This window comes from Entelurus aequoreus, linkage group LG20 (genome assembly GCF_033978785.1).
Source record: "Entelurus aequoreus isolate RoL-2023_Sb linkage group LG20, RoL_Eaeq_v1.1, whole genome shotgun sequence".
Lineage (NCBI taxonomy): Eukaryota > Metazoa > Chordata > Actinopteri > Syngnathiformes > Syngnathidae > Entelurus > Entelurus aequoreus.
Window position 1 is genome coordinate 2400496 of NC_084750.1, and position 27367 is coordinate 2427862.

At 41.4% G+C, this 27367-nt stretch overlaps 1 protein-coding gene across 3 annotated transcripts in view; it reads left to right on the top strand.

Annotated features, from left to right (window-relative positions):
- otud7b (OTU deubiquitinase 7B) overlaps positions 1 to 27367 on the top strand; it is an 86184-nt gene that overhangs the window by 29559 nt on the left and 29258 nt on the right. For 2 of the 3 annotated variants that reach the window (XR_009822074.1, XM_062028714.1), the window contains exons 2-5: positions 12266 to 12479; positions 16543 to 16713; positions 19820 to 20029; positions 20102 to 20203. Coding sequence is in view for 2 of the 3 variants with exons in the window: in XM_062028714.1 (XP_061884698.1) it covers positions 12395 to 12479; positions 16543 to 16713; positions 19820 to 20029; positions 20102 to 20203 (568 nt within the window). In the remaining variant the exon portion in view is untranslated. The remainder of the gene's footprint in view (positions 1 to 12265; positions 12480 to 16542; positions 16714 to 19819; positions 20030 to 20101; positions 20204 to 27367) is intronic. The other variant, XM_062028715.1, reaches the window with a different exon arrangement.

The following is a 27367-nucleotide window of genomic DNA, read 5'->3' on the forward strand; positions in this document are numbered from 1 at the left end:
AAAACACTAGTCAAAGATCCTATACATGAGATGATGGCTTTGCTGTTTTAGGAATCTACTACAGGAGCAGTAGTCAAAGATCCTCTACCTAAGATTATGGCTTTGCTGTTTTAGGAATCTACTACAAAACACTAGTCAGAGATCCTCTACATGACAGGAGCGATCTTTTGTTTTTTTTACAAATCTGCTACAAAAACACTAGTCAAAGATCCTCTACATCAGTTTTTAATTAAATCAACATAAAAAACTCAAGATACACTTACAATTAGTGCAGCAACCCAAAAAACCTCCCTCCCCTATTTACACTCATTCACACTCATTCGCACAAAAGGGTTGTTTCTTTCCGTTATTAATATTTATAATTCCTACATTATATATCAATATAGATCAATACAGTCTGCAGGGATACAGCACTTAGATAGTTGATACTTTCTTGGCAGAGGAAACTTCAAATAATGTTCTGGCTTCATAAGAGCCATATTATTTGCTGTTTGTGTCAAGGTTTGTAGTTGACGAACCCCAAGATGCAGAGATGATGGCAGGCATTGAATGGGAAAACATGATTTAATTAAAATATTCTGGCAAAAAACAAACAAAAGGGAACACACAAAAGGCGCGCACAAGGCGGAGAACAAACTAAGCTATAAACTAAAATAGCACAAAGCTAACTGTGGACAATAAACAAAAACACTTACTGTGACACGAAGGAACTATGACTAAAGCGGAGTGGACAAAAGTAGACGGAGCTACAACGACAAATAAGTAGAAGGTAAGTGACAAGTATTGTAATGACAATGATCCAGCCATGACTGGAGGGCAGGACAGGTCTAAATAGGCAGCTGGCTGACTGGCACCAGGTGTGGCCACGTGCCAATCAGCCACAGCTGAGGGGACAAAGCACTTAGGGAGACAATCAGGAAATGAAGACAAAATAAAAGCACTGACAGGAACTAAAGACAGGAAACTAAGACAAACGCAGAGGAAAACTAAAACTTGATCAAACTGTCAGGGACAACCCTGACAGTAGCCCCCCTTCCCATAACGGATACCAGACGTATAAGAAATCGCCCCCCACCCACAATAAAAAAAAAAACAGTCCAAAGTCACGGGAGGGTGGAGGGAGGACAAGGAGGTGGGCCGCCAGGCCAAGTGTCCCCGCAACCAGCGGGGAAGAGTCATGTGGCGACGGCGAGTTTAACGCCGCCGCAATTGTCGAGGCGGCTCGACCGCCAGCGTGGGAGGGCCCACCGGGAAGGATGGTGGGCCCTGCACAAAGCAAGGTCCATAAAGACATGGATGACAGAGTCTGGTGTGGAGGAACTTGACTGGCCTGCACAGAGTCCTGACCTGAACCCGATAGAACACCTTTGGGATGAACTAGAACAGAGGCTGAGAGCCAGTCCTTCTCGACCAACATCAGTGTGTAACCTCACCAATGCGCTTTTGGAAGAATGGTGGAAAATTCCTATAAACACACTCCGCAACCTTGTGGACAGCCTTCCCAGAAGAGTTGAAGCTGTAATAGCTGCAAAAGGTGGACCCACATCATATTGAACCCTGTGGGTTAGGAATGGGATGGCACTTCAAGTTCATATGTGAGTCAAGGCAGGTGGCCAAATACTTTTGGCAATATGAGTGTATGTTTTTTTTATATACCTAAAAATCTGATTTGACCAAAAAATCCGAATTGGCCATCCTACGCTGCAGTGTGAACATAGACTTGAATGTAGAGACAAACCATAATAGGACTACTTGAAGTCAGACTGGGAAAATCAGATCCTTTATGCATAGATTGACTCGTTCGGATAAAAAGTGAGCGCTTTCCTTCCCTTCTTCAATCATCCGAAGGCTGGCCCCTCAGCAGTCAGGTGACCCTTGGCAGCCTTGCTAGGCCGAGGTGACCTCTCGTCTGCCCGCCTTGATCCCGGCCTTTCTCCCACGTGTGGTCAGCAGCTCCTGTTACGTAAGAGCCTCCCGCCACCGCCGCTCCTCTTTGTGTCGAACCTTTTTATTGCACGCTTGGGAGAAATGGTTTTGTGCAAAAAAAAAAACAATTTCATTCTTATGGTCGACTCTCTCCTTGAGTGTCAAAACATCCATCTCCTTCAGGACATTCAGATGTTCGAGTTGTCACATTTCCCAGAACTCCACACAAGCCATTCCAGCATCAAATCGTGCGGCTTATTCTGGAGAATCTAGTCAACAATTCTACACATTCCCAACACTTTTCTTGTAATTCCACATTTTCCGTCCTTTTGAAAGTCCCAATTGTTACTAAAGGTGGGAAGGGTTCATGAAATGACATTATTACCATTTATCAGTTGTGGTTCCTACACAAATAGCAAAGTATTAGCAGCTCTTCACTTTTTGTTGTGTTAAAATCTTATTCTAAAATGGAATACATTAATTTGTGTACTCAAAATTCTACACACAATACCCCATAATGACAATGTGACAAGTTTAGTTTTTTAAATCAGAATAGTTTTATTGCCATTGTTTGAGAACGGGTTCACAAACTAGGAATTTTTCTTGGTGCAAACGTGCGACATAAAACACATAAAACACATATTTGGTAATAAAAAGAGCTGTGACTGAGCTATCAGATAGACTTAGAAGGAATTCAAGGAGCTGCTGTTAGGAGTTATTGTTCATTTGCCTGATGGCCGAGGGGAAAAAACTGTTCAGGTGGCGGGAGGTGTGGGTCTGGATGGAGCGTAGTCTCCTGCCTGAGGGGAGAGGGGAGAATAGTGTGTGTCCAGGGTGAGAAGAGTCAGCTGTGATCCGACCCACACGCCTCCTGGTCCTGGAGGAGAACAAGTCCTGGAGGGATGGGAGCTTTCAGCCAATCACCTTCTCAGCAGCACGTACGATGCGCTGCAGTCTATTCTTATCCTGGACTGTGGCGCCGGGGAACCACACTGTGATGGAGGAGGTCAGGATGGACTCTATGATGGCTGAGTAAAACTGCACCAGCATCTCGGTCGGCACCTTAAGTTTCCTCAGCTGCCGCAGGAAGTACATCCTCTGCTGGGCCTTCTTGATGAGGGAGCTGATGGTCAGCTCCCACTTGAGGTCCTGGGTGATGGTGGTGCCCAAGAAACGGAAGGAGTCCACAATGGGGACGGGGGTGGGAGAGTCAATCAGGGTGAGGGGGGATGGTGGGGCTGTGACTTTCCTGAAGTCCATGATCATCTCCACTGTTTTCTGGGCGTTCAGCTCCAGGTTGTTGAGGCTGCACCAGGACGTCAGCCGGTCCACCTCTATCCTGTAGGCGGACTCATCGCCATTCGAGATGAGCCCGATGAGGGTGGTGTCATCCGCAAACTTCAGCAGTTTTACGGATTGGTGACTGGAGGTGCAGCAGTTTGTATACAGGGAGAAGAGCCAGGGGGAGAGTACACAGCCCTGAGGAGTACCAGTGTTTGTGGTTCGACTGTCCGAGACAATCTTCCCCAGCCGTACGTGCTGTCTTCGGTCCGTCAGGAAGTCATTAATCCAACTGCAGAGGGAGTCGGGCACGCTGAGCTGGTAGAGCTTGTCTCGTAGCAGTCCAGGGAGGATGGTGTTGAAGGCAGAGCTGAAGTCCACAAACAGGATCCAAATGTATTCAAACTTTTTCCTCAATACTTTTTTAATGCACCTTTTGGCAGCAATTCCAGCCTCAAGTGCTTGGCACAGCTATCTTTGGGCACTTTCAACCATTCCTCTTTGCAGCACCTCTCAAGCTCCATCAGGTTGGATGGGAAGGTTTTCATCCAGGATGTCTCTGTACATTGCAGCATTCATCTTTCCCTCTGTCCTGACTAGTCTCCCATCCCCACAGCATGATGCTGCCACCACCATGCTTCACTATAGGGATGGTATTGGCCTGGTGATGAGCGGTGCCTGGTTTCCTTGGGCAGTATAGCTCGGTTGGTAGAGTGGCCGTGCCAGCAACTTGAGGGTTCCAGGTTCCGCCATCCTAGTCACTGCCATTGTGTCCTTGGGCAAGACACTTTACCCACCTGCTCCCAGTGCCACCCACACTGGTTTAAATGTAACTTAGATATTGGGTTTCACTATGTAAAAGCGCTTTGAGAAAAGTGCTATATAAATATAATTCACTTTACTCCCTGTAAACATGACGCCTGGCATTCGTTTTTTTTAATAAATCTGCAAAATAAAAATACTTTTCATTTTGAGGTATTGTCTGTACAATTGTGAGGATCAAATAATTTGATTCAAATTTGGAATAAGGCTGTAATATAAGAAAACGTGGTAAAAGTGAAGCGCTGTGAATACTTTCCAGATGCACTGTATCTTATAAAATAAGAGTTTAAAAATGTCTACTAAATCTCTGACCCTTGAATTAAATGCAAAAATCCTACATTTATTGATCCAGTACAGCATTAAAAATGTTGATTTGTCTAGTGTTTCAAGTCAAAGCATAAAAATGGTGTAACATAACAATATAGCTATACGTGCTTTGGGTTGACATGATTTAAAGTAAAAAATAAAGCACTCAAGGGTGCTTCAGTTATTAATATTTTTAATAACTACAGCATGAGAAGCTGTTAATTAATCTTTAATGGAGCAATGAGGATGTTTAAGATGCTACAATCCCTAGCAGCAGTGGTCATGTCAACAACAGCTGGCTAGCATTAGCATTAGCACCTTCTGTGCTTGTCACACGACCTTTTAGATGACGAGTAGTCATGAAATGTGTGAAAAATACCATCAGCTAACACGTAGGAGCCATTTGGGATTTGTTTGGCTTTTTTTTTATGGTCACTTTGTAATAGTACATTCTGTTTTTCACACACCAGTGTATAAGGTGGTCACATTTTAATAGTACATTCTGTTTTTCACACACCTCTGTATAAGGTGGTCATTTTTTAATAGTACACCTGTTTTTTTACACACATGTGTATAAGGTGGTCACTTTGTAATAGTACATTGTTTTTCACACACCTGTGTATAAGGTGCTTGCTTTGTAATAGTATATTGTTTTTCACACACCTGTGTATAAGGTGGTTGCTTTGTAAGAGTGCATTCTGTTTTTCACCCACCTGTGTATAAGGTGATCTCTTTTTTTACAGTGCATTACTGTAAATGGAAAATGTTCCCACTGATGATTTTAAAGTACATTTCAGGCGACTGAGCTGCCAGGTTAGTGCAGTCAAATCTTCCAACTCCTTTACAGTTCAGCCTTGTGGACATGCCATAGATGTGCAGCTTGAAAAAGGTCAGCATGAATATGCGCTACATTTGCTAGTTACCGTATTTTCCGCACCATAAGCCGCCCCGTGTTGTAAGCCGCACCTTCAATGAATGGCATATTTCAAAACTTTGTTTACCTATTAGCCGCCCCGTGTTATTGGCCGCACCTACGCTGCGCTAAAGGGAATGTCAAAAAAACAGTCAGGTAGGTCAGTCAAACTTTAATAATATATTACAAACCAGCGTTCTAACAACTCTGTTCACTCCCAAAATGTAATGTGCAAAAGTGCAATCACAAAAATAGTAACACTCAAAATAGTGCAGAGCAATAGCAACATCAATAACTCAACGTTGCTCGAACGTTAATGTCACACAACACACAAAATAAACATTTAAAGCTCACTTTCTGAAGTTATTACTCATCCACAAATCCCTCGAATTATTCTTCTTCGGTGTGCTTCACTTGTTTTTTGACACCATCTGTGTCGTAGATCAACAGGGACGGAGCTGCGTGAAAAAAGTCACCCGGTCTCTTCGCTCATCTTTTCTTCATCCATCCATCCCTTCGAGTTAGCTTTTATGATGACGCCGGCTGGAAAGTTCTCTTTTGGCAAGGTCTTCCTTTTGAATATCACCATGGGTGGAAGTTTCTGGCCAATAGCATGGCAAGCTAGAACCACAGTGAAGGACGACTTCTCATTCCCTGTGGTGCGAATATTCACCGTACGTGCTCCCGTTGTATCCACAGTGCGGTTCACAGGAATATCAACATTTTGTGGTCTTTACAGAAACACACAAATGAAATGAAACGTAATATCCGCGCGCTTCTTCTTCTACGGGGGCGGGTGCTCACCTTGGCGGTTGCTTACAGTAGAAGAAGAAGCGCTTCCTCTTCTACGGGGAAAAAAGATGGCGGCTGTTTACCGTAGTTGCGAGACCTAAACTTTATGAAAATAAATATTAATATTAATCTATATACAAGGCGCACCGGGTTATAAGTCGCACTGTCAACTTTTGAGAAAATTTGTGGTTTTTAGGTGCGGCTTATGGTGTGGAAAATACGGTACTCTTTGGCGGGCCAAACGAAATGAGGCCCGCGGGCCCCACTTTGGACATCCCTGCTCTAGAACGAGTCCGCCAAGTCCCCTTTCGCCCTCGAGTACGTCGGTCATCCCAACACCAGCCCCGCCCTGCGTGCCCGTACAGCTTTGGGCGGGGAGGCAGCGTGATGGCGGGACGCAACCGAGGTCAACGGGTGACTCCGGCGAAGCAGGGTCACTGAGTCAGAGGCGAGGTGGGAGCGCCACATGAGCCGCAAGAAGGATGGGAATAGATGACTGTTGGCAGAGGCCCAAAAAAAGTCCTAAGCTGACACATTTTCTAACTCAAGCATCCTTGGAAATTTGTACATGCAAATTATAGTAGGAAGCTAATCACTTCCTGCTTCTGAAGGTTGATACAGACAACTTATTTATAAGTGTTACTTTTAAATGGAGATTTAAATGTAGGGATAGGGATGTGTCACGGTACAGTGGAGAAGGAGACGGCACGGAGGCAGCATGTTTATTAATATACAAGAATGATGTGTGTGATAAATCCAAATATATATAGTGTGACTATGTGAAGTGATTATATGTAGAGTGTTACCGGGTGGTGTTGAGATCGATGCAGAAGTCCAGAAAGGGCAAGACAGGCTCGGAGGGTAGGCAAGTGCTCAGGGGATGGAGCGCGGCGTCGTTGTCGGGGGCAGGCATGAGGTCGAGATCCGGGAAGGCAGCAGGAAGTCCGGAGGGGATCCGGGAAGACAAGACACACAGCTCGAAACCAGGGAATGACGAAGGGGCTGCTGGATGACGACACATGACAAGACACGATGAGCACAAAGGAGGGGCAACACAAAGAGCGAGGAAGCACATAGGCAAGGAAGCTAGAGACGTGTAAGGCTTACTGTACTGGTACAAGTAGCTACGTTCTGGCACTGGAACGCAGGACACGCTGGCTTAAGAAGGCAGGGTAGCTCTCCTCAGCATCAGGTGTGTTGATTGTTGCGGGAGCGCAGCTGTGCAGTATCTTTAACCCAGGGGTCGGCAACCCAAAATGTTGAAAGAGGCGATATTGGACCAAAAATACAAAAAACTAATCTGTCTGGAACTGCAAAAAATTAAACGCCTTATATAAGTGTTATAATGAAGGCAACAAATGATGTGTCTATATTAGCCTACTATCAAAATGACTATATGTCGCAGGCTGACGCAAATCTTAAAAGAAAACTGGTTTTGTTGAATAAAATTCTACTCAAACATTTAAAAAAGTCAAGTACAAAAATAACAAGAGAAGTATCCAACACTTTTCTTTCCTAAAGTAAATGTGTACAGCATATATAGATATCTACATCAACAATATACTTTGCCTGAGTGGCTGGACAGGACAAAAAATACAAAGTAATTTTTTTCTTCTTTAAAAAATAAAAATAAAAAAAAGTGCATGAATGTACAATCGAGTGAGCGACCCATCTTTTTGTCATGGTGGATTCTTTTCAAACTTTTTAGTAGTTTTTATTTAGACAGTTCCCAATTTTCCTTCCGGGACCTCCCATGAAGGACCACCATTAGACGTTTCTTTAAAACGTAAACACCCGGTGGCTGGACAGGACAAAAAAAGAAAATTCAGTTTTTGTTTTTTTTTTCTTTTAAAAAACAAAAAAGTGCGTGAATGTACAATCGAGTGAGGGAGCCATCTTTTTGACATGATGGATTATTTTCTAACTTATTACCGTATTTTCGGAGTATAAATTGCTCCGGAGTATAAGTCGCACCGGCCGAAAATGCATAATAAAGAAGGAAAAAAACATATATAAGTCGCACTGGAGTATAAGGCGCATTTTTTGGGGAAATTTATTTGATAAAACTCAACACCAAGAATAGACATTTGAAAGGCAATTTAAAATAAATAAAGAATAGTGAACAACAGGCTGAATAAGTGTACGTTATATGACGCATAAATAACCAACTGAGAATGTGCCTGGTATGTTAACGTAACATATTATGGTAAGAGTCATTCAAATAACTATAACATATAGAACATTCTATACGTTTACCAAACAATCTCACTCCTAATCGCTAAATCCCATGAAATCTTATACGTCTAGTCTCTTACGTGAATGAGCTAAATAATATCATTTGATATTTTACGGTAATGTGTTAATAATTTCACACACAAGTCGCTCCTGAGTATAAGTCGCACCCCCGGCCAACTATGAAAAAAACTGCGACTTACAGTCCGAAAAATACGGTAGTCATTTTTATTTAGAAAGTCCCCAATTTTCCTTCCAGGATCTCCCATGAAGGACCACCATTTGAGGTTTCTTTAAAACATAAACACCTGGTGCTGAGATGTGTGTGTGTGAAAAACTGGTCCCGGACAATCCTGATCTCAAATCTAAGCAACGAAATTGTGATTGCCATTTTCTCGCAGGATGGCGCAGCCCTGTCTCCATAAACACGTCTCCTTTCCGAGCTGTGCATTGATTGTCGCTCTCTCAGTCATGGTAATGTGTGCGCATTGATCCCGCCTTCCAGTCCCTATTCGTCATTTGCTGCCGCGCACTTTTTTTGTTCCCAGAGGGCAATTGGCGAATTGATTTCCAATGTGGTCATATCGCGGCCCTAAGCCTCCTTCAGTTCCTGTACTTTGTTCAAACATACCCTTTTCTGTTCCTTCAACTTCCCCCCTCCTCATTTTTACTCCACATATTGATATGCTGAATGTTTATTATAGTGCTGTGTCAGCAACATTCTGGCATAAAAAGAATTGAGATCACAATTCTCCGGCATGATTTATAGGTAGGCGTCGTGTTGCATAGCACATGGTTGTCTTAGTTTTTTCTTTTGCCTTGTTCTTTGTGGTGTCGGGTGAGGATTTGCAGTGTTGCCTTGAGAGGCAAAAACAGTGACACAAACTATAAATGCACTTCAGATTGTTTATTGTCTGACTTGATTCCAAAATGATTACAAATTTGAAAACCTTTTTTTGTCACATGTTCCAGTGGGACGGTATCGTTTACATTTTTACTTATACCAGTAGAATAGAATAGAAAGTACTTTATTGATCCCTGGGGGAAATTCAGCCCCACAGTTCGCTCACAATAGACAATAATAATAATATAATATGTATAATGTATTATATGTATATATAATATATGAATAGTATAAATATATTCTACATATATTCTACATTTAAGTGCAGTCAAGGAACATATGCATTATACAGTACCAACTCGGTATCAATTTTGTTTAAAAACAATGTATTTTATCTTCATGACTTTGTGACAAGAAAGTTGAACTGACTTGCACTTGAAATAATGTAAATAAAAAATGTTCAGGACCACATTTAACAAAATAAAATACAACGCGCAACATATCAATTATCACTCAAAACCAAGATAATTACAGAACTCAGCAAATGTGCAAAAAACATGCTTTGCTGTTTGACTGAGACCCTTATTTTGTCAGACGGGATTTAGCGTGCAGTGCTTTTATTGTGAAGGCCAAAAATGTGTTGTTGGTCTATAAAGGGGAACTGTTCTTTTTTAGGGAATTTTGCCTAAAATTAATTAACAATCTTAATGTAAGACAAGAACACATGTTTTTCTTTGTTATGCATTCTGAATCTTAAATAAACGTTAGCAAAAGTCAGCTAACTGTCAGGTTTGTCCCTGACAGTTTGGTTATGTTTTAGTTTTTCCTCTGTGTTTGTCTTTATTTCCTGTCAGCGCTTTTATTTTGGGTGTTTTCCTGCACCAATCCTGCCTTCTTTATATCTTGGGGTTCGTCACCAACACACTGTGACAGAGATGGGTGGGAGGGATTACAAAAAGAGGCAAAGCATTTCCTCGATCCTGCCATCAATGTTAAAGCATTGTTAAGCCTCTCTGCCATCGAAATCTCCGCGGGGTTCGTGTTAGGCTGGAGTATTCTGTCACGGTGTGTTGGTGATGAACCCCAAGATGCAGAGAAGGCAGGATTGGTGCAGGAAAACACCCAAAATAAAAGCGCTGACTGGAAATAAAGACAAACACAGAGGAAAAACTAAAACATAACCAAACTGTCAGGGACAAACCTGACACTAACAGAGGGGTAATTGGAGTTGCCCAATTCTGCCTATAAAGTGCACTAAAACAACCAAAAAACTCCATTAAGGTTTTATATACATGCTGTAAGTATATATGTAATGTAGTAACATTCATAATAAGACGTAATATTTACATATTTTGATCATTTTAAGCATTAATTTCATAGAACTCATCACAATGTTCACTTTTCCCTTCAACAACAACACTACTAACCATGGCAGACTTGATGAGAGACAACAAAGACTACTTTATGACAAATTATACTGTACAATGTCTGCTCTCACTGGGATAAAGACTGAGGGGATGTTTGTATCTTCCCGTTTACGCGAAGAATTAAACATAATCCTTGCAAAGGGTTAAAAAAAAAAAACGAGCGTCTTTTCGTGTCTTTCTGGCCATCTCCAGGTCTAAGTTGGATGTCAAAGTTGACCAACTTGTAAATTTATGTCCACAACCGTCTACTATCCAGGTGAGAGGCATGATTTATAATCTAGAATTAACTTTCACCAACTCTGAGGCGATGCAGCGGCTCAATTTGTCAATATAGCAACATAAGATGGTTAGCTTTCTGTAATCACATCCTCACTAAAAGTAGTTTCTCTGCGTCACCACTTATAATAGCAATATTGCTAATACTTGTTAATATTCAGGTCATGGCGTGTAAAAGGAGTATTGTTGGCGCTTTTTAAATGTTTTTAGGGGACTTTATGGGCGCAATACAATGGATGACTCCCATTGCCAGCCACCTAGAATGAGCCGATTATTACAAATTAGAATGCAAAAAAAAAAGAAGTGTTCTTGTCTCATAAGGATTGTCAGTGATAGGCAAAATTCCAAAAAAAAAAGAGCAGCAACCAGCATGTCAAGAATGGTCCATTTTGAAAAATGACATCACGTACTGTATGTGTGTGAATCAAGATCGCAATCTTTTAACAATTAATTATGCTGCCATAATTGGCATACAGATGCTTGAAATGTCATTTTTGACCCTAAATTCCTGTTAAAAACGATTACTGGTCATGGAATAACTTACAGAAGGATCTGAAGTTCCCTGAGCTGATCACTTTGGGGGAATTTCAGGCCATTTTAAAGGATTGAGAAACTGTTCCTATTAGGCATTGTAAGTTGTTTTTACTGAAACATTGCATACATTGTTTTGACCTATCACATGGTTTATGTTCAGTTCAGTTCAGTTTCAGTTTATTTCAAACATGCATACGATACAATGTAATGCATCACAGTTCCGATTGTTTCATTGGAGCTTATCCTACCCCTTTTCATACCATAACAATTGTATCCAAATTCCTTGTTCTCTGTAACAGAACAGTGAACAAATAAATAAATAATATACCATAGTAAACATACAAATATTAAATACATAAATAATCTTTGTCACATAAAAAAAAAAAGGGGAAAAAAAAGGTTCAAGATAATTCTTGTTCTGTGTACTTTGTGAACACTTGTAGTTTGAACAGTCTCTTAAACGGAATCATTTTGGTGCTTTGTTTGATTTATTTGGTTAATCCGTTCCATAATTTAATTCCACATACTGATATACTAAAGGTTTTAAGTGTTGTACGAGCATACAGATGTTTTAAATGAGATTTTCATCTAAGGTTATATTTCTCCTCTTTTGTTGTTAATATATGTAAATAATTAATTTATATATATTAACATATATACTGCTGCTGTTTTTGTTGTTTACATGTATTTCTGTACCTTTTTGTTTTGCTGCCCTCTTGGCCAGGTCACTCTTGGAAAAGCGATTTTACTCTCAATGAGTTGTAGCTGGCTAAATTAAGGATATTGATTGATTGAAAGTTTGTATTCAGCACCGCCATGAATTTGTCTTTTTGTTGTCTTTTTCCTTGGCTTTTTCTTTGGCTTTTACGTCCATTTCCATACAAACTAACTTTGTTTTTGTTGTCATTCCAGGTGCGCCTGTAGCGAACCTCCCGTCGCTTGCCGCGCCGTCCCCCACTAGACTCCTCCGCCCCCTCCCACTATTGAATTTTTTTTTTCTCCCACTGGAGGCGGAGCGCCCACGTGCGAATTCATGATCGCATGACCGTGGATATGGACACAGTCCTGAGCCACTTTGTCAAGAACACGGGAGCAGAACCAGGATTGGCCAGAGACCTGCTAGAAGGTGCGTCACACGTGTGGGTTTCGTTTGTACAGGTGTACCTAATGTAAGGGTGGAGACGACAAATAGATAAAATAAAAATGGATCTCAACCCTTTCATTTGAATTTTGCTCCTGAAAGAAATCTATAAAGCAGTGTAATATTTTTGCACGTGCACCGAAATCTCGTGGTCAGGTGTGAGAAGCCTCAGCTGCACCAATAGCTAGTGGCTATCAGTTGGGTACTGGAGCGCTGCGGCGAAGTGGACTTACGTAGTGTCTGGTGAAAAACTTTTTAAAGGGGAAGTTGTGGCGGGAGAGGAAATTGGCGAGAGAAAAAGTGAGATAACTGCCAGAAGGCAACAGCTAGCGTTAGCATTAGGGCTGCACGATTCTGTGGAAAAACCTATTTGCCATTTTTTTTTTCAAAAATTGCGATTGTGATTGGTTTTGTGATTTTTATATTTTATACGTATAAATGCATAAAAGTGTGGGAATTGGGAGTAAAAAAAGACATGTTATTTTTAGACTGTCAATCGTCATATTCTTGTATCAAGGTGCCGCACATCAGAACAACACGCAAAAATATTTGACTTTATGCAGGCAGACTCACAGCTTTTGTTCACATCACGGGTGTCCAAACTACTGCCCGTGGGCAAAGTGCGGCCCGACGGCGTCTTCAATTTGGCACGCGAAACTGCACGAGTGCAGTAAACCGTGGCAGGAAGCGGTGTATACATACTGTATCATACACAAATAGCTGCCCTTTTGTCCTTTTGGCCAACAAAAGTACCTCAACCATTATACTTGAAAGAAAAACAGTACAGCATTTACTTGTATGACCTAATCCAAACAACCTTCCCTAGTCATGGTGTAGGAAAAAAAAATCAGCACAAAAAGTCAACACACATTGTCACACATGACACAACCTTTGTGAATATTATAAAAAAAAATGTCCAATCAACATAAAAAAAAATCACATCCATTTAAATCCACTACAATGCATGATGGGAAAAATGCAAAACAGTCTCTTCACACTTATCCATGCTTGACTTGTATCTGCTTAATATTTCTGATTGATTAAACAAGGTAGGAGTCGAACTTTCACATACTTTTAATATCCAATTATAATAATTATTAATAATGTATCTATTTTGTTAATATAATAATATGTACTCATATGTATGTTACTTTACATGCAGTCGGCTTTCAGCCCCCGGCCAAATTTTTTAAGCCCAATGGGGCCCCCAAGTCAAAAAGTTTGGACACCCTTGGTCTACATCACGCTCTTAAACTGAAAAAATAATCGATAAAAACTATACAGTATTTATAACGTAATCATAATATATAATAATAATGCAAGTAACCATTTAAAAAGATCAACTTTTATTTCTCATTCCTGTAGAAAGTTTTACCAGTACAGTACAACATTAAGTTGTACTGTAATTGGTAGGTAAATAACTTTATCCTGAATAAAAAATAAAAAATAAAGAAATAATAAAATGGACTCATTTCTTTAAGCAAAAAATTTAACTCAAATAAATATCTTAAAGGGGATCTGCACTTTTTGGGGATTTTTGCCTATCGTTCACAATCATTAAGAGAGACAAAACGATGGATGTTTTTTTTTTTTAATGCATTCTGAACTCGTAAATAAAAGTTCACTTACACCGTAGCTAATAGGAGGTCCTCTATTCCGCCCATAAAACCCAATAAAAAACCATTCAAAAAGCGCAGGTTACATTTGGTGACCTGAATATTCACAAGTATTAGTGATATTGGTATTATAAGCGCTAACGCAGAGGAACTACTTTTAGCGGCGTCGTGATCACTAGCTTAAGTGTCTATGTTGACATGATAGAGTGGTAAGCTGCTTCCTTGCTCGTGGAAGTTTGTTGTAGATCAGGGGTCGTCAACCTGGCGATCGACCACTCGATCTTTGGGACCCTATTGGTCGACCGCGAAAATATTAGAAAAAAATAATATATTAATATGACATCAGCGATCACTCTTCCTGAACATGCCCGCACGCCTCGACTCTCTCTCTTCAGCCACACATCCGCCGCTCTCGACACCGCGGCCACACACCTGGAGGGTGGCTACGCACTGCACCTGCTCGTCTCACAAACGCGCACGGCTTGACGTGCACAAAAGTCATCGACTGTTGCAACGCATCGGACATTTTCTAGCTCCACCACGAGTGAACGACCATCATCGCTCGCCTGCGACGGGAAGCTAACAAGCCAGATCCTGGCGTCTGTGAACATTGCTCCAAAGTACGGTTTTTGTGTTGATTGACTGTGCGTACAAAACTAAACATTGACTTGTGCAAAGGCAGTAATATATGTCCCCGTTTATCCCCTCTTAGTCACACAGGAAAAACACGCCTGGTGAACAGCTGATTTTACTACTTCCTGTTCTGACGTAATCTGACTCGCGTGCCATATGTGACCAAAGGATGAACAAATATACTACAGTACTAAGACTGTGGTGGCCATAAACAGTTAGCTTCTAAAGTTGGGGGTGCCCAAAGTGGGGCACAGGGGCCATCTGTGGTCCGTGACTCGTTTGTCATTGGCCACATTACAAAAAACACCAGCAAAAATTGGGAAAACAGCACAATGAGGAAAAAAACTAAACATCAACCAATAACAGTACAAAGCTTTGTCTTTAAAAAACAAAAACAAAAAATAAAGCATGTTAAAATATGATGTTTATATATATATAGTTGACGCAGGGTTAGATCTTGCTTAGTTTTTTTTGGTTGAGACCAGGGATCTTTGGCTCTAAAAGGTTGGTGACCACTGTCCTAGATTATAAATCATGCCTCGCACTTGGATAGTAGAAGGCTGAGGACGTATTGCGACAAATTGGTACACTATGACAGCCAATTTCGACCCGGATATGGCGAGAACGACACGAAAAGACGCTTCCACGCTTCTTCACCTAAATGGGAACATAGGAACGTCATAGCAGTCGTGCATCCCATTGACAGCAGACGCTGTACAGTAAGTAATGTTTTGTTATGATTGTTGGTTCTCTTGAAGTCTGCTGTGGGTAATATTCAGTCATGTTGTTGAAATAAAAAGTGAAAGTCTTTGAAATTAATGCGCCGCGTAACCTTGAAATGATCAAATTACGTCAACATTAAATGTTATTATAAATGTTACTACATTACATATATACTTACATCATGTACATACTTACATCATGTACAATATATGTTTTTTTTAAGTGCATTATAGGCAGAATAGAGCGACTCCATTGTAAGCTGACTTTTGATCACATTTATTTAATATTTAGAATACATACAAAAAGGAACACAAATGTGTTCTTGTCTTACGTGATGATTGTGAATGATAGGCAAAATTCCCAAAATAAATGCAGTTCCCCTTTTAAAGTGTACTCTTTGTTGCCATCTCGTGATTTGGTAATTTTTACGCCTTTGTCCGTGTTGATGGGCTCATATTGCCCATCTATTTTGAAGCTGCGGTATTACCACAACATGACTTTTGGATTTATAATCATATTTTTTTTTCCCTCCTAATGTTTGTTACTTTGCGGAACTTCTCACTGGCGAGGAACCGTGCTTTCCGTGTGTGCGGTCTCACTAAATCTCTTTCCGCCCACCGAGACAAAGATTGTGAATGAGTGAAAAGAGGGCTCCCTGTGTTCAGTCAATCCTACTGTTAAATAAACGCGATGCACATAGTGAGACCCCTTTCTCCCTGTTTGAAGCGAATAATTGCGAGGTTTAACAATTGTGATTGGCCGACATTTCAGTCATTAATTGAAACCTCGATTAATCGTGCAGCCCTAGTTAGCATTAGCACTAGTGTTGCCGATAGTAATGTTTACTAGTTTAAACCAGATTGGATCAAACTCTTCCCTGGAGTTTAGGAACAAGCTCATGTTCTGTAAATATTGGTGGCACTGTGTTTATATGTATGAGTGCACGCGTGTGTTGTTCTGTACCTTGTTTGTTGACAGCATAAAAGGTGTTATTTACGACCAATTTCTGTGCTCCCGGTGAAAAAGCAAAGCAAAGCGCGCAGCCGAAAGTGTGAGCGGGTCTTTCCTCCGTGCAGGCAAGAAGTGGGACTTGAGCGCGGCCCTCAGTGACTTTGAACAGCTGCAAGCGGTGCATGCTGGGAGCTTGCCGTACTTCCTCCCAGAGGAGAGGATGTACCTGCCTCCCGAAAAGGAGATGGCCGGACTCGGACGGCCTTTACTCCAGCGCCAAGACCAGGTGGTGCTTGGTGAGTGTTTTTTGTTGTCTCACCGTCAGGGCGGTGCATCTAAAGCTGACCAACATGGATGTCGTCATGCTGGTGTCAGTCTGGTACGAGTACTGCCCTTGCTATTGACATTTGGATCATTCAGCCCTAAAACTTATTGCAACGTAATACTGATACGCTGGCCAAAGACCACCTTAATTGTGAGGTTTTTATGGTTCTACCACTTGTTCTGCAAAGCAACCAATAACAGCGGGTCATTAAGAAGCACTAAAAGTCATTAAATGGATTTTGCAAAAATTAAAGCCTTAAATGGCAATTGTACAATACAATTGTCTCGTTAGTGAGGAACACTGCTAAATAAGTTTAAAGATTAAGATTAAAGATACCAATGATTGTCACACACACACTAGATGTGGTGAAATTTGTCCTCTGCATTTGACCCATCCCCTTGGGGAGCAGTGGGCAGCAGCGGCGCCGCGCCCGGGAATCATTTTAATACCCAACAAATATGATTATAAAGCCAAATGTTTCTTTTTGGGAATATTTCATCTTCATACTAAATGAGCATAATGAGCCCATCAGCACAGATGTTGTGATGGCATTGGCAACAAAAAAAAGACAATAAAACAAACCACCCGACCCAGTTTTTTACAACTGGGTAAAAACTGCACTTGAAGATGTTCAATATTTATTGAGATGCAATTTTACTAACAGAGATTGAGATTCCATTTCATGTTTGTTTACTTATTTAGGATAATTAAGTTATTGACCTTCCAATTACAATGGTTAAAATACTACATGTATTATGTTTGAAAGGCTTATTTGCAGTAGTATTATTATTATTATTACCGTATACATTATAATTGCAATGGTGCTTAATTTGGCCACAGTTATGGTCAACTTTTCAACATTATCATTGTCAAATGCTTACAATTTTGTCTATAAAGACTATTGCATGCTTTTGACTTACTGTGCATCTGTATTCAGAGTATTCACAGCGCATCACTTTTTCCACATTTTATGTTACAGCCTTATTCCAAAATGGAATCAATCAAATCAAAATTATAAACACAATACCCCATAATGCCAATGTGAAAACGTTTTTGCAAACGTATTAAAAGTAATGTACATAAGTATTCAGTGGCTTTGCTCAATACTTAGTTGATGCACCTTTGGCAGAAAGTCCAGCCTCAAGTCTTTTTGAACACGATGCCACAAGCTTGGCACACCTATCTTAGGGCAGTTTCAACCAATCCTCTTTGCAGCACCTCTTAAGCTCCATCAGGTTGGATGGGAAGGATTTCATCCAGGATGTCTCTGTTCATTGCTGCATTCATCTTTTCCTCTATCCTGACTAGTTTTAACAGTTTAAAGGCATCCCCACAGCATGATGCTGCCACTATCATGCTTCACTGTAGGGCTGGTATTTGACTGGTGATGAGCGGTGCCTGGTTTCCTCCAAACATGATGCCTGGCATTTACGCCAAAGACTTCAATCTTTGTCTCATCAGACCAGAGAATGTAGTTTTTCATGGTTTGAGAGTCTTTCAGGTGCATTTTTTTTACACAGAAATGACTTCCATCTGGCCACTCTACCATACAGGCCTGATTGGTGAATTGTCTTTCTGGAAGGTTCTCCTCTCTCCACAGAGGAATGCTGTAGCTCTGACAGAGTGACCATCTGGTCGTTTGTCACCTCCATGACTAGGGTCCTTTTACCACAATTGCCAGCTCTAGGAAGAGTCCTGGTTGTTCCAAACTTCTTCCATTTACGGATGATGGAGACCACTGTGGTCATTGGGACCTTCAAGGCTGCAAATATTTTTCTGTACCCTTCCCCAGATTTGTGCCTGGTGGCAATCCTGTCCTCGATGTCTACAGACAATTATTTGGACTTCATGCTTGGTTTGTGCTCTGCCATGCACTGTCAAGCGTGGGACCTTTTATATATAGACTGGTGTGTGCCTTTCCAACCAACTGAATTTACCCCAGGTGGACTCCATTGAAGCTGTAGGAACATCTCAAGGAGGATCAGTTGAAACAGGAAGCACCAGATCTCACTGTTGAGCTTCAATACTCATGTCCATCTTAGTTTTTGATTTTGAATTATTTAGCAAAAATATCAAAAAAAAATTCACATTGTCATTACTGGGTATTGTGTGTAGAATTTTGAAGACAAAAATGAATGTATTCCATTTTGGAATAGGGCAGTGACATGACAAAATGCGGACAAAGTAAAGCACTGCAAATACTTTACCAAATATCTGCAGTTGGCATTAAATGTGTTGCATTAAAAAGCATTCAATTAGATTTGTTGATAGCTGAATAAACATAACTATAAAACGCCATGTTTGTAAGCCAAGTTGGCATTGTTTAACAAGAGTATCCAACATTGGAACAACATTTATGAGTCAATGAAGAGGTTTGTCTGTAAAAAGCATTTATTCCATGCAAACGGGTTAAAAGTGTTTAGTCTGTTTTGGCCTTGTGCTCTGGGCAACATTAAAGTACGGTGCGACACGACATGACAGCTAATGCATTTAAATGGGTGTAATTTTTATTTATTTATGGTGTTTGGACATTTTTATCCGCAATGTTCAGTGAGCAGGTTGTGTTATGTGTGACCATGTGTGTTGACCTTTGTTAGTTGCAGTTTGTTTTTTTTGCACCATGACTAGGGAAGGTTATTGGTATTGTGTCATATAAGTAAAACCTGTGCTACAAATACAAAACACTTTTATCTGATCTGAATTAGTCACATTGTCCACAAGGTGACAGCAAATATGTAGCATTCAGAGACCGCCTGGTATTTAAGATTAATTTGAAAGCACTCCGCGGTGCGATTTTGTTGAACTCATGATGTCTTGTGGGAGGAATTGAAGAGGCTGTAGTTTGGACACCCCTGTTGTAGTGTATCGTTCCACCATTTTAGGGAAAGAGTGGGGATCCCGGGAAAACATGGACAAGGAGATCTAGTTGTCAGGATGTAACAGATTTATGTTTGTGGAAGTAAATCCTGTATCATGTACTTTGCTCGTCAAAGTTTCGTCTTTCATGGAAATCAGTGAGGGTTGTCTTAGCCCCCGTATCACCTGCGGCGTTTCTCATTGACATCTTTCTTTGGCAGCTCCCGAAAAGCATCAGCCGAGGGCCGCCTCCCGCGGCAGCTCGCCCGTCGCCTTCTTGGCATGCACGCACACCACCAACGCCGAGCAGCTGCTCAACACGCCCGAGTTCACCTTCCAGCTGCCGGACCTCAGCATGTACCAGGACGACTTCAGGGTCACCGAGAGGGACCTGATCGAGAAGTCCATGATGATGGCGCTGGAGCACGCAGGTGAGCCTTGAATCGTCCCTGTGTGGAGACCCCGGCTTTGACGTGGACTCACCAAAAACTGTGTGCCTGCAGGGCGGCTCAACTGGTGGACCAAGGTGGTTCCAAACTGTCAGAGTCTGCTGCCCCTGACCACAACCGGAGACGGAAACTGCCTCCTGCACGCCGCCTCGCTCGGTGAGCTTCAAACATTTTCTATTGACAAAAATCTAAGGATTGGCGGCCATATTGATTTGATTATTTCCTTAACTTGGTTAAAACCTTTTTATGTAGTGGAGCTTTGCTTTTTTGCTGGGATTCTATTTTGGACTCACCAGCAATTGGTGAAATTCTGCAAGTTTATATATATATAAGCCGCACCCACTAAATCTTGGAATATAAATATTTTCCCATATATTAGCCGCACCGGACTATAAGCCACAGATATACATACGTTGTAAAATTTGTTATTTACACAGAAATATTGAGTAAATGTTTATTTACATAGCTTAATTGTTTCCAAACGGTGTCTGCAACACGGCAGTAAAACGGCTGATCAAACAAAACGTCAGTCATCGTCATGGACCCACTAGCTGCGGAAGCTAGCTCTCCAATCAGCTAAACGGACTCAATAACTCCATGGTGACATTTTGGTGAATTTATCAATCAATCAATCAATCAATGTTTATTTATATAGCCCTAAATCACAAGTGTCTCAAAGGGCTGTACAAGCCACAACGACATCCTCGGTACAGAGCCCACATACGGGCAAGGAAAAACTCACCCCAGTGGGACGTCGGTGAATGACTATGAGAAACCTTGGAGAGGACCGCATATGTGGGTAACCCCCCCCCTCTAGGGGAGACCGAAAGCAACGGATGTCGAGTGGGTCTGACATAACATTGTGAAAGTCCAGTCCACAGTGGATCCAACACATCAGCGGGAGTCCAGTCCACAGCGGGGCCAACAGGAAACCATCCCGAGCGGAGTCGGGTCAGCAGCGCAGAGATGTCCCCAACCGATGCACAGGCTAGTGGTCCACCCGGGGTCCCGACTCTGGACAGCCAGCACTTCATCCATGGCCACCGGACCTATGCAACTCCCCCTCGCAAGGGACAGGGGAGAAGAGGAGAGAAGAAAAGAAACGGCAGATCAACTGGTCTAAAAAAGGGGGGGTCTATTTAAAGGCTAGATTATACAAATGAGTTTTAAGATGGGACTTAAATGCTTCTACTGAGGTAGCATCTCTAACTGTTACCGGGAGGGCATTCCAGAGTACTGGAGCCCGAATAGAAAACGCTCTATAGCCCGCAGACTTTTTTTTGGCTCTGGGAATCACTAATAAGCCGGAGTTCTTTGAACGCAGATTTCTTGTCGGGACATATGGTACAATACAATCGGCGAGATAGGCTGGAGCTAAACCGTGTAATATTTTATACGTAAGTAGTAAAACCTTAAAGTCGCATCTTAAGTGCACAGGAAGCCAGTGCAAGTGAGCCAGTATAGGCGTAATATGATCAAACTTTCTTGTTTTTGTCAAAAGCCTTGCAGCCGCATTTTGTACCAACTGTAATCTTTTAATGCTAGACATAGGGAGGCCCGAAAATAATACGTTACAGTAATCGAGACGAGACGTAACGAACGCATGAATAATGATCTCAGCGTCGCTAGTGGACAAGATGGAACGAATTTTAGCGATATTACGGAGATGAAAGAAGGCCGTTTTAGTAACACTCTTAATGTGTGACTCAAACGAGAGAGTTGGGTCGAAGATAATACCCAGATTCTTTACCGAGTCTCCTTGTTTAATTGTTTGGTTGTCAAATGTTAAGGTGGTATTATTAAATAGATGTTGGTGTCTAGCAGGACCGATAATCAGCATTTCCGTTTTCTTAGCGTTGAGTTGCAAAAAGTTAGCGGACATCCATTGTTTAATTTCATTAAGACACGCCTCCAGCTGACTACAGTCCGGCGTGTTGGTCAGCTTTAGGGGCATGTAGAGTTGAGTGTCATCAGCATAACAGTGAAAGCTAACACCGTACTTGCGTATGATGTCACCCAGCGGCAGCATGTAAATACTAAAGAGTGCAGGGCCAAGAACCGAACCCTGGGGAACTCCGCACGTTACCTTGACATAGTCCGAGGTCACATTGTTATGGGAGACGCACTGCATCCTGTCAGTAAGATAAGAGTTAAACCAAGACAAGGCTAAGTCTGACATACCAATACGTGTTTTGATACGCTCTAATAAAATATTATGATCGACGGTATCGAAAGCGGCGCTAAGATCAAGAAGCAGCAACATAGATGACGCATCAGAATCCATCGTTAGCAATAGATCATTAGTCATTTTTGCGAGGGCTGTCTCCGTAGAGTGATTTGCCCTGAAACCGGATTGAAAAGGTTCACAGAGATTGTTAGTCACTAAGTGTTCATTTAGCTGCTGTGCAACAGTTTTTTCGAGAATTTTGGAAATAAACGGAAGGTGGGAGACCGGTCGGTAGTTTACCATGAGGTCAGGATCGAGGTTAGGTCTTTTGAGCAGAGGATGAATAACCGCTTTTTTGAATGCTAGGGGAACAGTGCCGGAGGAAAGTGATAAGTTTATAATATTTAACACTGATGGACCTAATAATACAAACAGTTCCTTGATAAGTTTCCCAGGAAGTGGGTCAAGTAAACATGTTGTTTGTTTTATCCCACTTACACGCTGTAATAATTCCTCTAATGTTATTTCATCAAAAATAGAGAGACTATTTTGGAGGGCAGTGTCCGTCGTATATACAGTCGTATTTGTGTTAATAGAGCCCAGTTGTAGCTGGGATGCGTTGTCTTTAATCTCCTTTCTAATGAGTTCAATTTTCTTATTAAAGAAATTCATAAAATCATCTGCCGAGTGGGTGGAGCTACTGGGAGGAGTCCCTTGTTGGGTTAGCGATGCTACTGTACTAAACAGAAATTTAGGATCGTTTTTGTTGAGGCGGATGAGATTTGAGTAGTATTTAGTTTTAGCTAAGGTAAGCATGCGTTTATAAGTTATTAAACTATCACTCCATGCTTGATGGAAAACCTCAAGTTTAGTCGCGCGCCATTTGCGTTCCAGTTTTCTACATGATAATTTCTGAGCTCTAATTTCTTCTGTAAACCATGGGGTGCGCCTTTTAGGGGCCCTTTTTTGCTTTAGCGGTGCTATACTATCAATAATTTCGCGCAAGGCATCGTCAAAGTTGTTAGTGAGTTTATCAATAGAGCCGACATAATTTGGGAATGGTGCTATTACCGAAGGCAGTAGGTCAGCAAGAGTCATCGTTGTGGCAGCATTAATGTTGCGGCCGCTATAGCAGTTATTATTATTATTAGCTTGTTGACAAAGAGTCAAAACTTCAAATTTTATAAGGTAATGATCGGACATTACTTTAGTATATGGAAGTATCATAACTTTGGAGGTGGTGACACCCCTGACAAGCACTAGATCTATTGTATTACCGTTGCGATGCGTGGGTTCATGTATTATTTGTGTAAGACCACAGCTATCAATTATGGTTTGGAGCGCCACGCACTGAGGGTCCGATGGGGTATTCATATGGATATTAAAGTCCCCCATTATGATTATATTGTCGGCGTGCGTCACTAGATCAGCAACGAACTCTGAGAATTCACTGATAAAGTCCGAATAGGGCCCAGGGGGGCGGTAGATAACAGCCAGGTCGAGAGGTAGCGGTGTGACAGACCTCATAGTAAGCACCTCAAACGATTTATATTTATTATTTAGGTTAGGGGTAAGGTTGAAATTTTCATTGTATATTAGTGCGACACCCCCTCCCCTTTTAAGAGGGCGGGCAACATGCGCATTCGTATAGTTAGGAGGAGATGCCTCATTGAGCGCAAAAAATTCGTCCGGTTTGAGCCAGGTTTCGCTAAGACCAATGACGTTAAGATTGTTGTCTCTAATGACCTCATTAACCAATAACGCCTTGGGAGACAATGATCTTATGTTTAAAAAGCCCATATTATAGGTATTGGGCTGTTTTGACGAGTTTTTGTTAAGATTATCCGTAGTGGCAATATTAACAATGTTGCGTTTATTATGCGTAGTGCACTTTAAATAGTTTCGACCATATCTAGGAATTGATATGACGGGAATTTTCCGATTGTTTGTTTGGTGCTGCAATAGACTGGACATATCATAATTTGCCACCTCAGTAGAATGCATGTCCACCCCTGACACAGACACAACAGAAAAAACATTATGTGAATTGTGTATTATTCTAAGAGAATTGCTATGCGTACATGGATTATCCAGCCTGGCGCTGGCTAGTTCTAGCTTAACTGACTCCTCACCCGGACTAACAGACATTGTAGTTGCCTGTGACCGGGCTTGCTCTAGTGTAGTCAGTCAAGTGAGACTTAAATAGTAGTCTATGTTTCTAGACAGGATGATGGCGCCTTCCTGGTTAGGGTGAAGGCCGTCTCTCATCAGCAAGCCTGGTTTGCCCCAGAAAGAGGGCCAGTTATCAATAAACGTTAGTCCCTTCTGCCTACAGTAGCTAGCCAACCACTTGTTAAGCGAGACTAATCTGCTATATCTCTCATCATTGCCTCTCGCAGGCAGGGGGCCAGAGACAATTACTCGATGCCTGGACATCTTTCTGGCGAGATCACAAGTCCTGGCTATGTTTCTCTTTGTAATCTCTGACTGTCTCATTCTAGTGTCATTGGAGCCAACGTGTACAACTATATTCGCATAATTAGTGGTGCGATTAGCCTGTCGTACGTGTTTACTAGGCCTGTTGCGAGTTAGCTCCCTAAGATTAGCTTCAATGTCAGGTGCTCTGGCCCCGGGGATACACTTTATTGTGGCTGGTTTGCTAAGCTTTATGTTTCGGGTGATGGAGTCCCCTATAACTAAGGTGTGGTGCCCGGTAGACTGGGGTGTAGGACTAGCTAAAGAGCTAAATCTATTATGCGTCTCAACCGGTACACCGTAGCTTGTAGGCCGCTTAGGACTGCTACAAGCTGGGCTAGTTAGCTCGCTACAGCTAACGCTAGCAGATGTGTCCGCAACATCTAAAGTTACGACATTACTCTGCTCTAACTGGCGGACACGGCCCTCTAGCAGAGCCAACCTCTCCGTGAGTATGGTGCAAGACGCGCAGGAAGCCATTACTCACAGTGTTTTCTGTCACCGAGTGAAGTTCCTGCTGTCCTCAGGGAAGTGGTCGCGGTCTGTAGGAGTAGCTTCTTACTGACCGGCGCTGCCTTTCTCCGCGCTAGCTTAGCAGCTAGCTAGCTGAGGAAAGGGTGGGACAGAGATCGGGTGATTTGCAAGTTAAATAGTACCACTAAAAATGTTTGAGAAGTGATAAAGAAAGCTGTAGAACAATTAAAAGCACACAGATAGAGCGCTACTTAGCTTTTTCGCTTTTTCGCAGCAGCGAACAGACGGCGAGCAGTCACGCACGGTGAACCCAGTGAATTTACTGAGGAGTTTTTGAAACTGAAACAATACAAAAAGAATGCCATTGTAAGTTAGGTTACAATACAGACACTCGTAAACCTGTTAGCATATTAGCTAGCTTGATTACATTACGATAACACGTACAAATATGCATGAAAACACTCCTACAGACATCACACGTCATCACACATCATTAAGTAAGAATTGTTTTAGTTATATTGTAAAACTTATAACAATTGCTTGGAGTGATGGATGAAGAATCCATAAGAGTAGAACCGCTATGGACGGTTAAACTCCGGTTAAAAAATAAAAACAAAACACTGCTGTTAAATGAAAGGACACCTGCAGTGGACAAATTCGTCCAAAAGATGACTCCATAGCACAAACAATAAAACACCCTTTGTGGGTTTTTTTTAAAATCATTTTTATTATTGCCGTCAACGCAGAAAAATAATCCATAATTTAGCCGCTATTATTACAAGCCGCAGGGTTCAAATGAAGCTTAGGAAAAAAGTAGTGGGTTGTAGTCCGGAAGTGCGACGCTTGTAAAAATGCTATTTTTGACACATGCACAATCTTCAAGTCAAAAATCCAACGGTTTGAATGCAATGCCATCCAAAAAGTCTCAAATACGACCATGAAAAGGTCTAAAAAATATATTATGGTTCTTCTTTTTTTTTTAAACAAATGCACAAACTTCAGTCTCGCTGTCAAATATTTAGATTTAAGTGTGCTAATAATGTGCAGCCTGGTCAGAGTGTATCGAGCACTTTTTAATTTACTTTTAGTCTTTTGATGAAATGTGTTTTCCATCCATCCATCCATTTTCTACCGCTTATTCCCTTCGGGGTCGCGGGGGGGCGCTGGAGCCTATCTCAGCTGCAATCGGGCGGAAGGCGGGGTACACCCTGGACAAGTCGCCACCCTGCTTTTAGTTTGTCATATTCTAAATTGATTTGTTAAGTTGCCTTGAAAACACTTTTATTAAGGTTATTTATTGCAGAGCATCTCAGAAACTATGGAGGTTAATTTGTGTTTTTATTACCAAAGTTTTTTTTTTTTCATGTAACAGATTTTTTTGTGTTTTGTGTCGAAAAAATCTGCTACTTCAAAAAGCAAGATTCACTACCGGTAAATTAAGACTGAAGCTTTTGTAATAGGGACACAAACGAACCTCCATAAAAAAACTAATTTCACAACAAGACCTGCACTCCATGAATACATCAACAACAGCATGTCACACTAACCTAAAGGCGTGTTATTATTTTAGCTGAAATCAAGCATTTTTTATGTATGTTATATGTGTGTGTGTGTGTGTGTGTGTGTGTGTGTGTGTGTGTGTGTGTGTGTGTGTGTGTGTGTGTGTGTGTGTGTGTGTGTGTGTGTGTGTGTGTGTGTGTGTGTGTGTGTGTGTGTGTGTGTGTGTGTGTGTGTGTGTGTGTGTGTGTGTGTGTGTGTGTGTGTGTGTGCGTGCGTGCGTGCGTGCGTGCGTGTGTGTGTGTGTGTGTGTGTGTATATATATTAGGGCTGCAACAACTAATCCATTAAAATCGATTATAAAAATAGTTGGCGATTAATTTAGTCATCGATTCTTTGGATCTATGCTATGCGCATGCACAGAGGTTTTTTGTGTGTGTATATATACATGTGTGTGTAAGTGTATATATATACATATATGTGTGTGTGTGTGTGTGTATGTATATATACTGTATACATATATAAGTGTGTGTGTGTGTGTGTATGTATATATATATACATAAATATGTGTGTGTGTGTGTGTGTATGCGTATATATATATATATATATGTGTGTGTGTGTATATATATATATATATATATATAGGTATATATATGTATACATATATGTATATGTGTGTGTATGTGTATGTATATATATATGTGTGT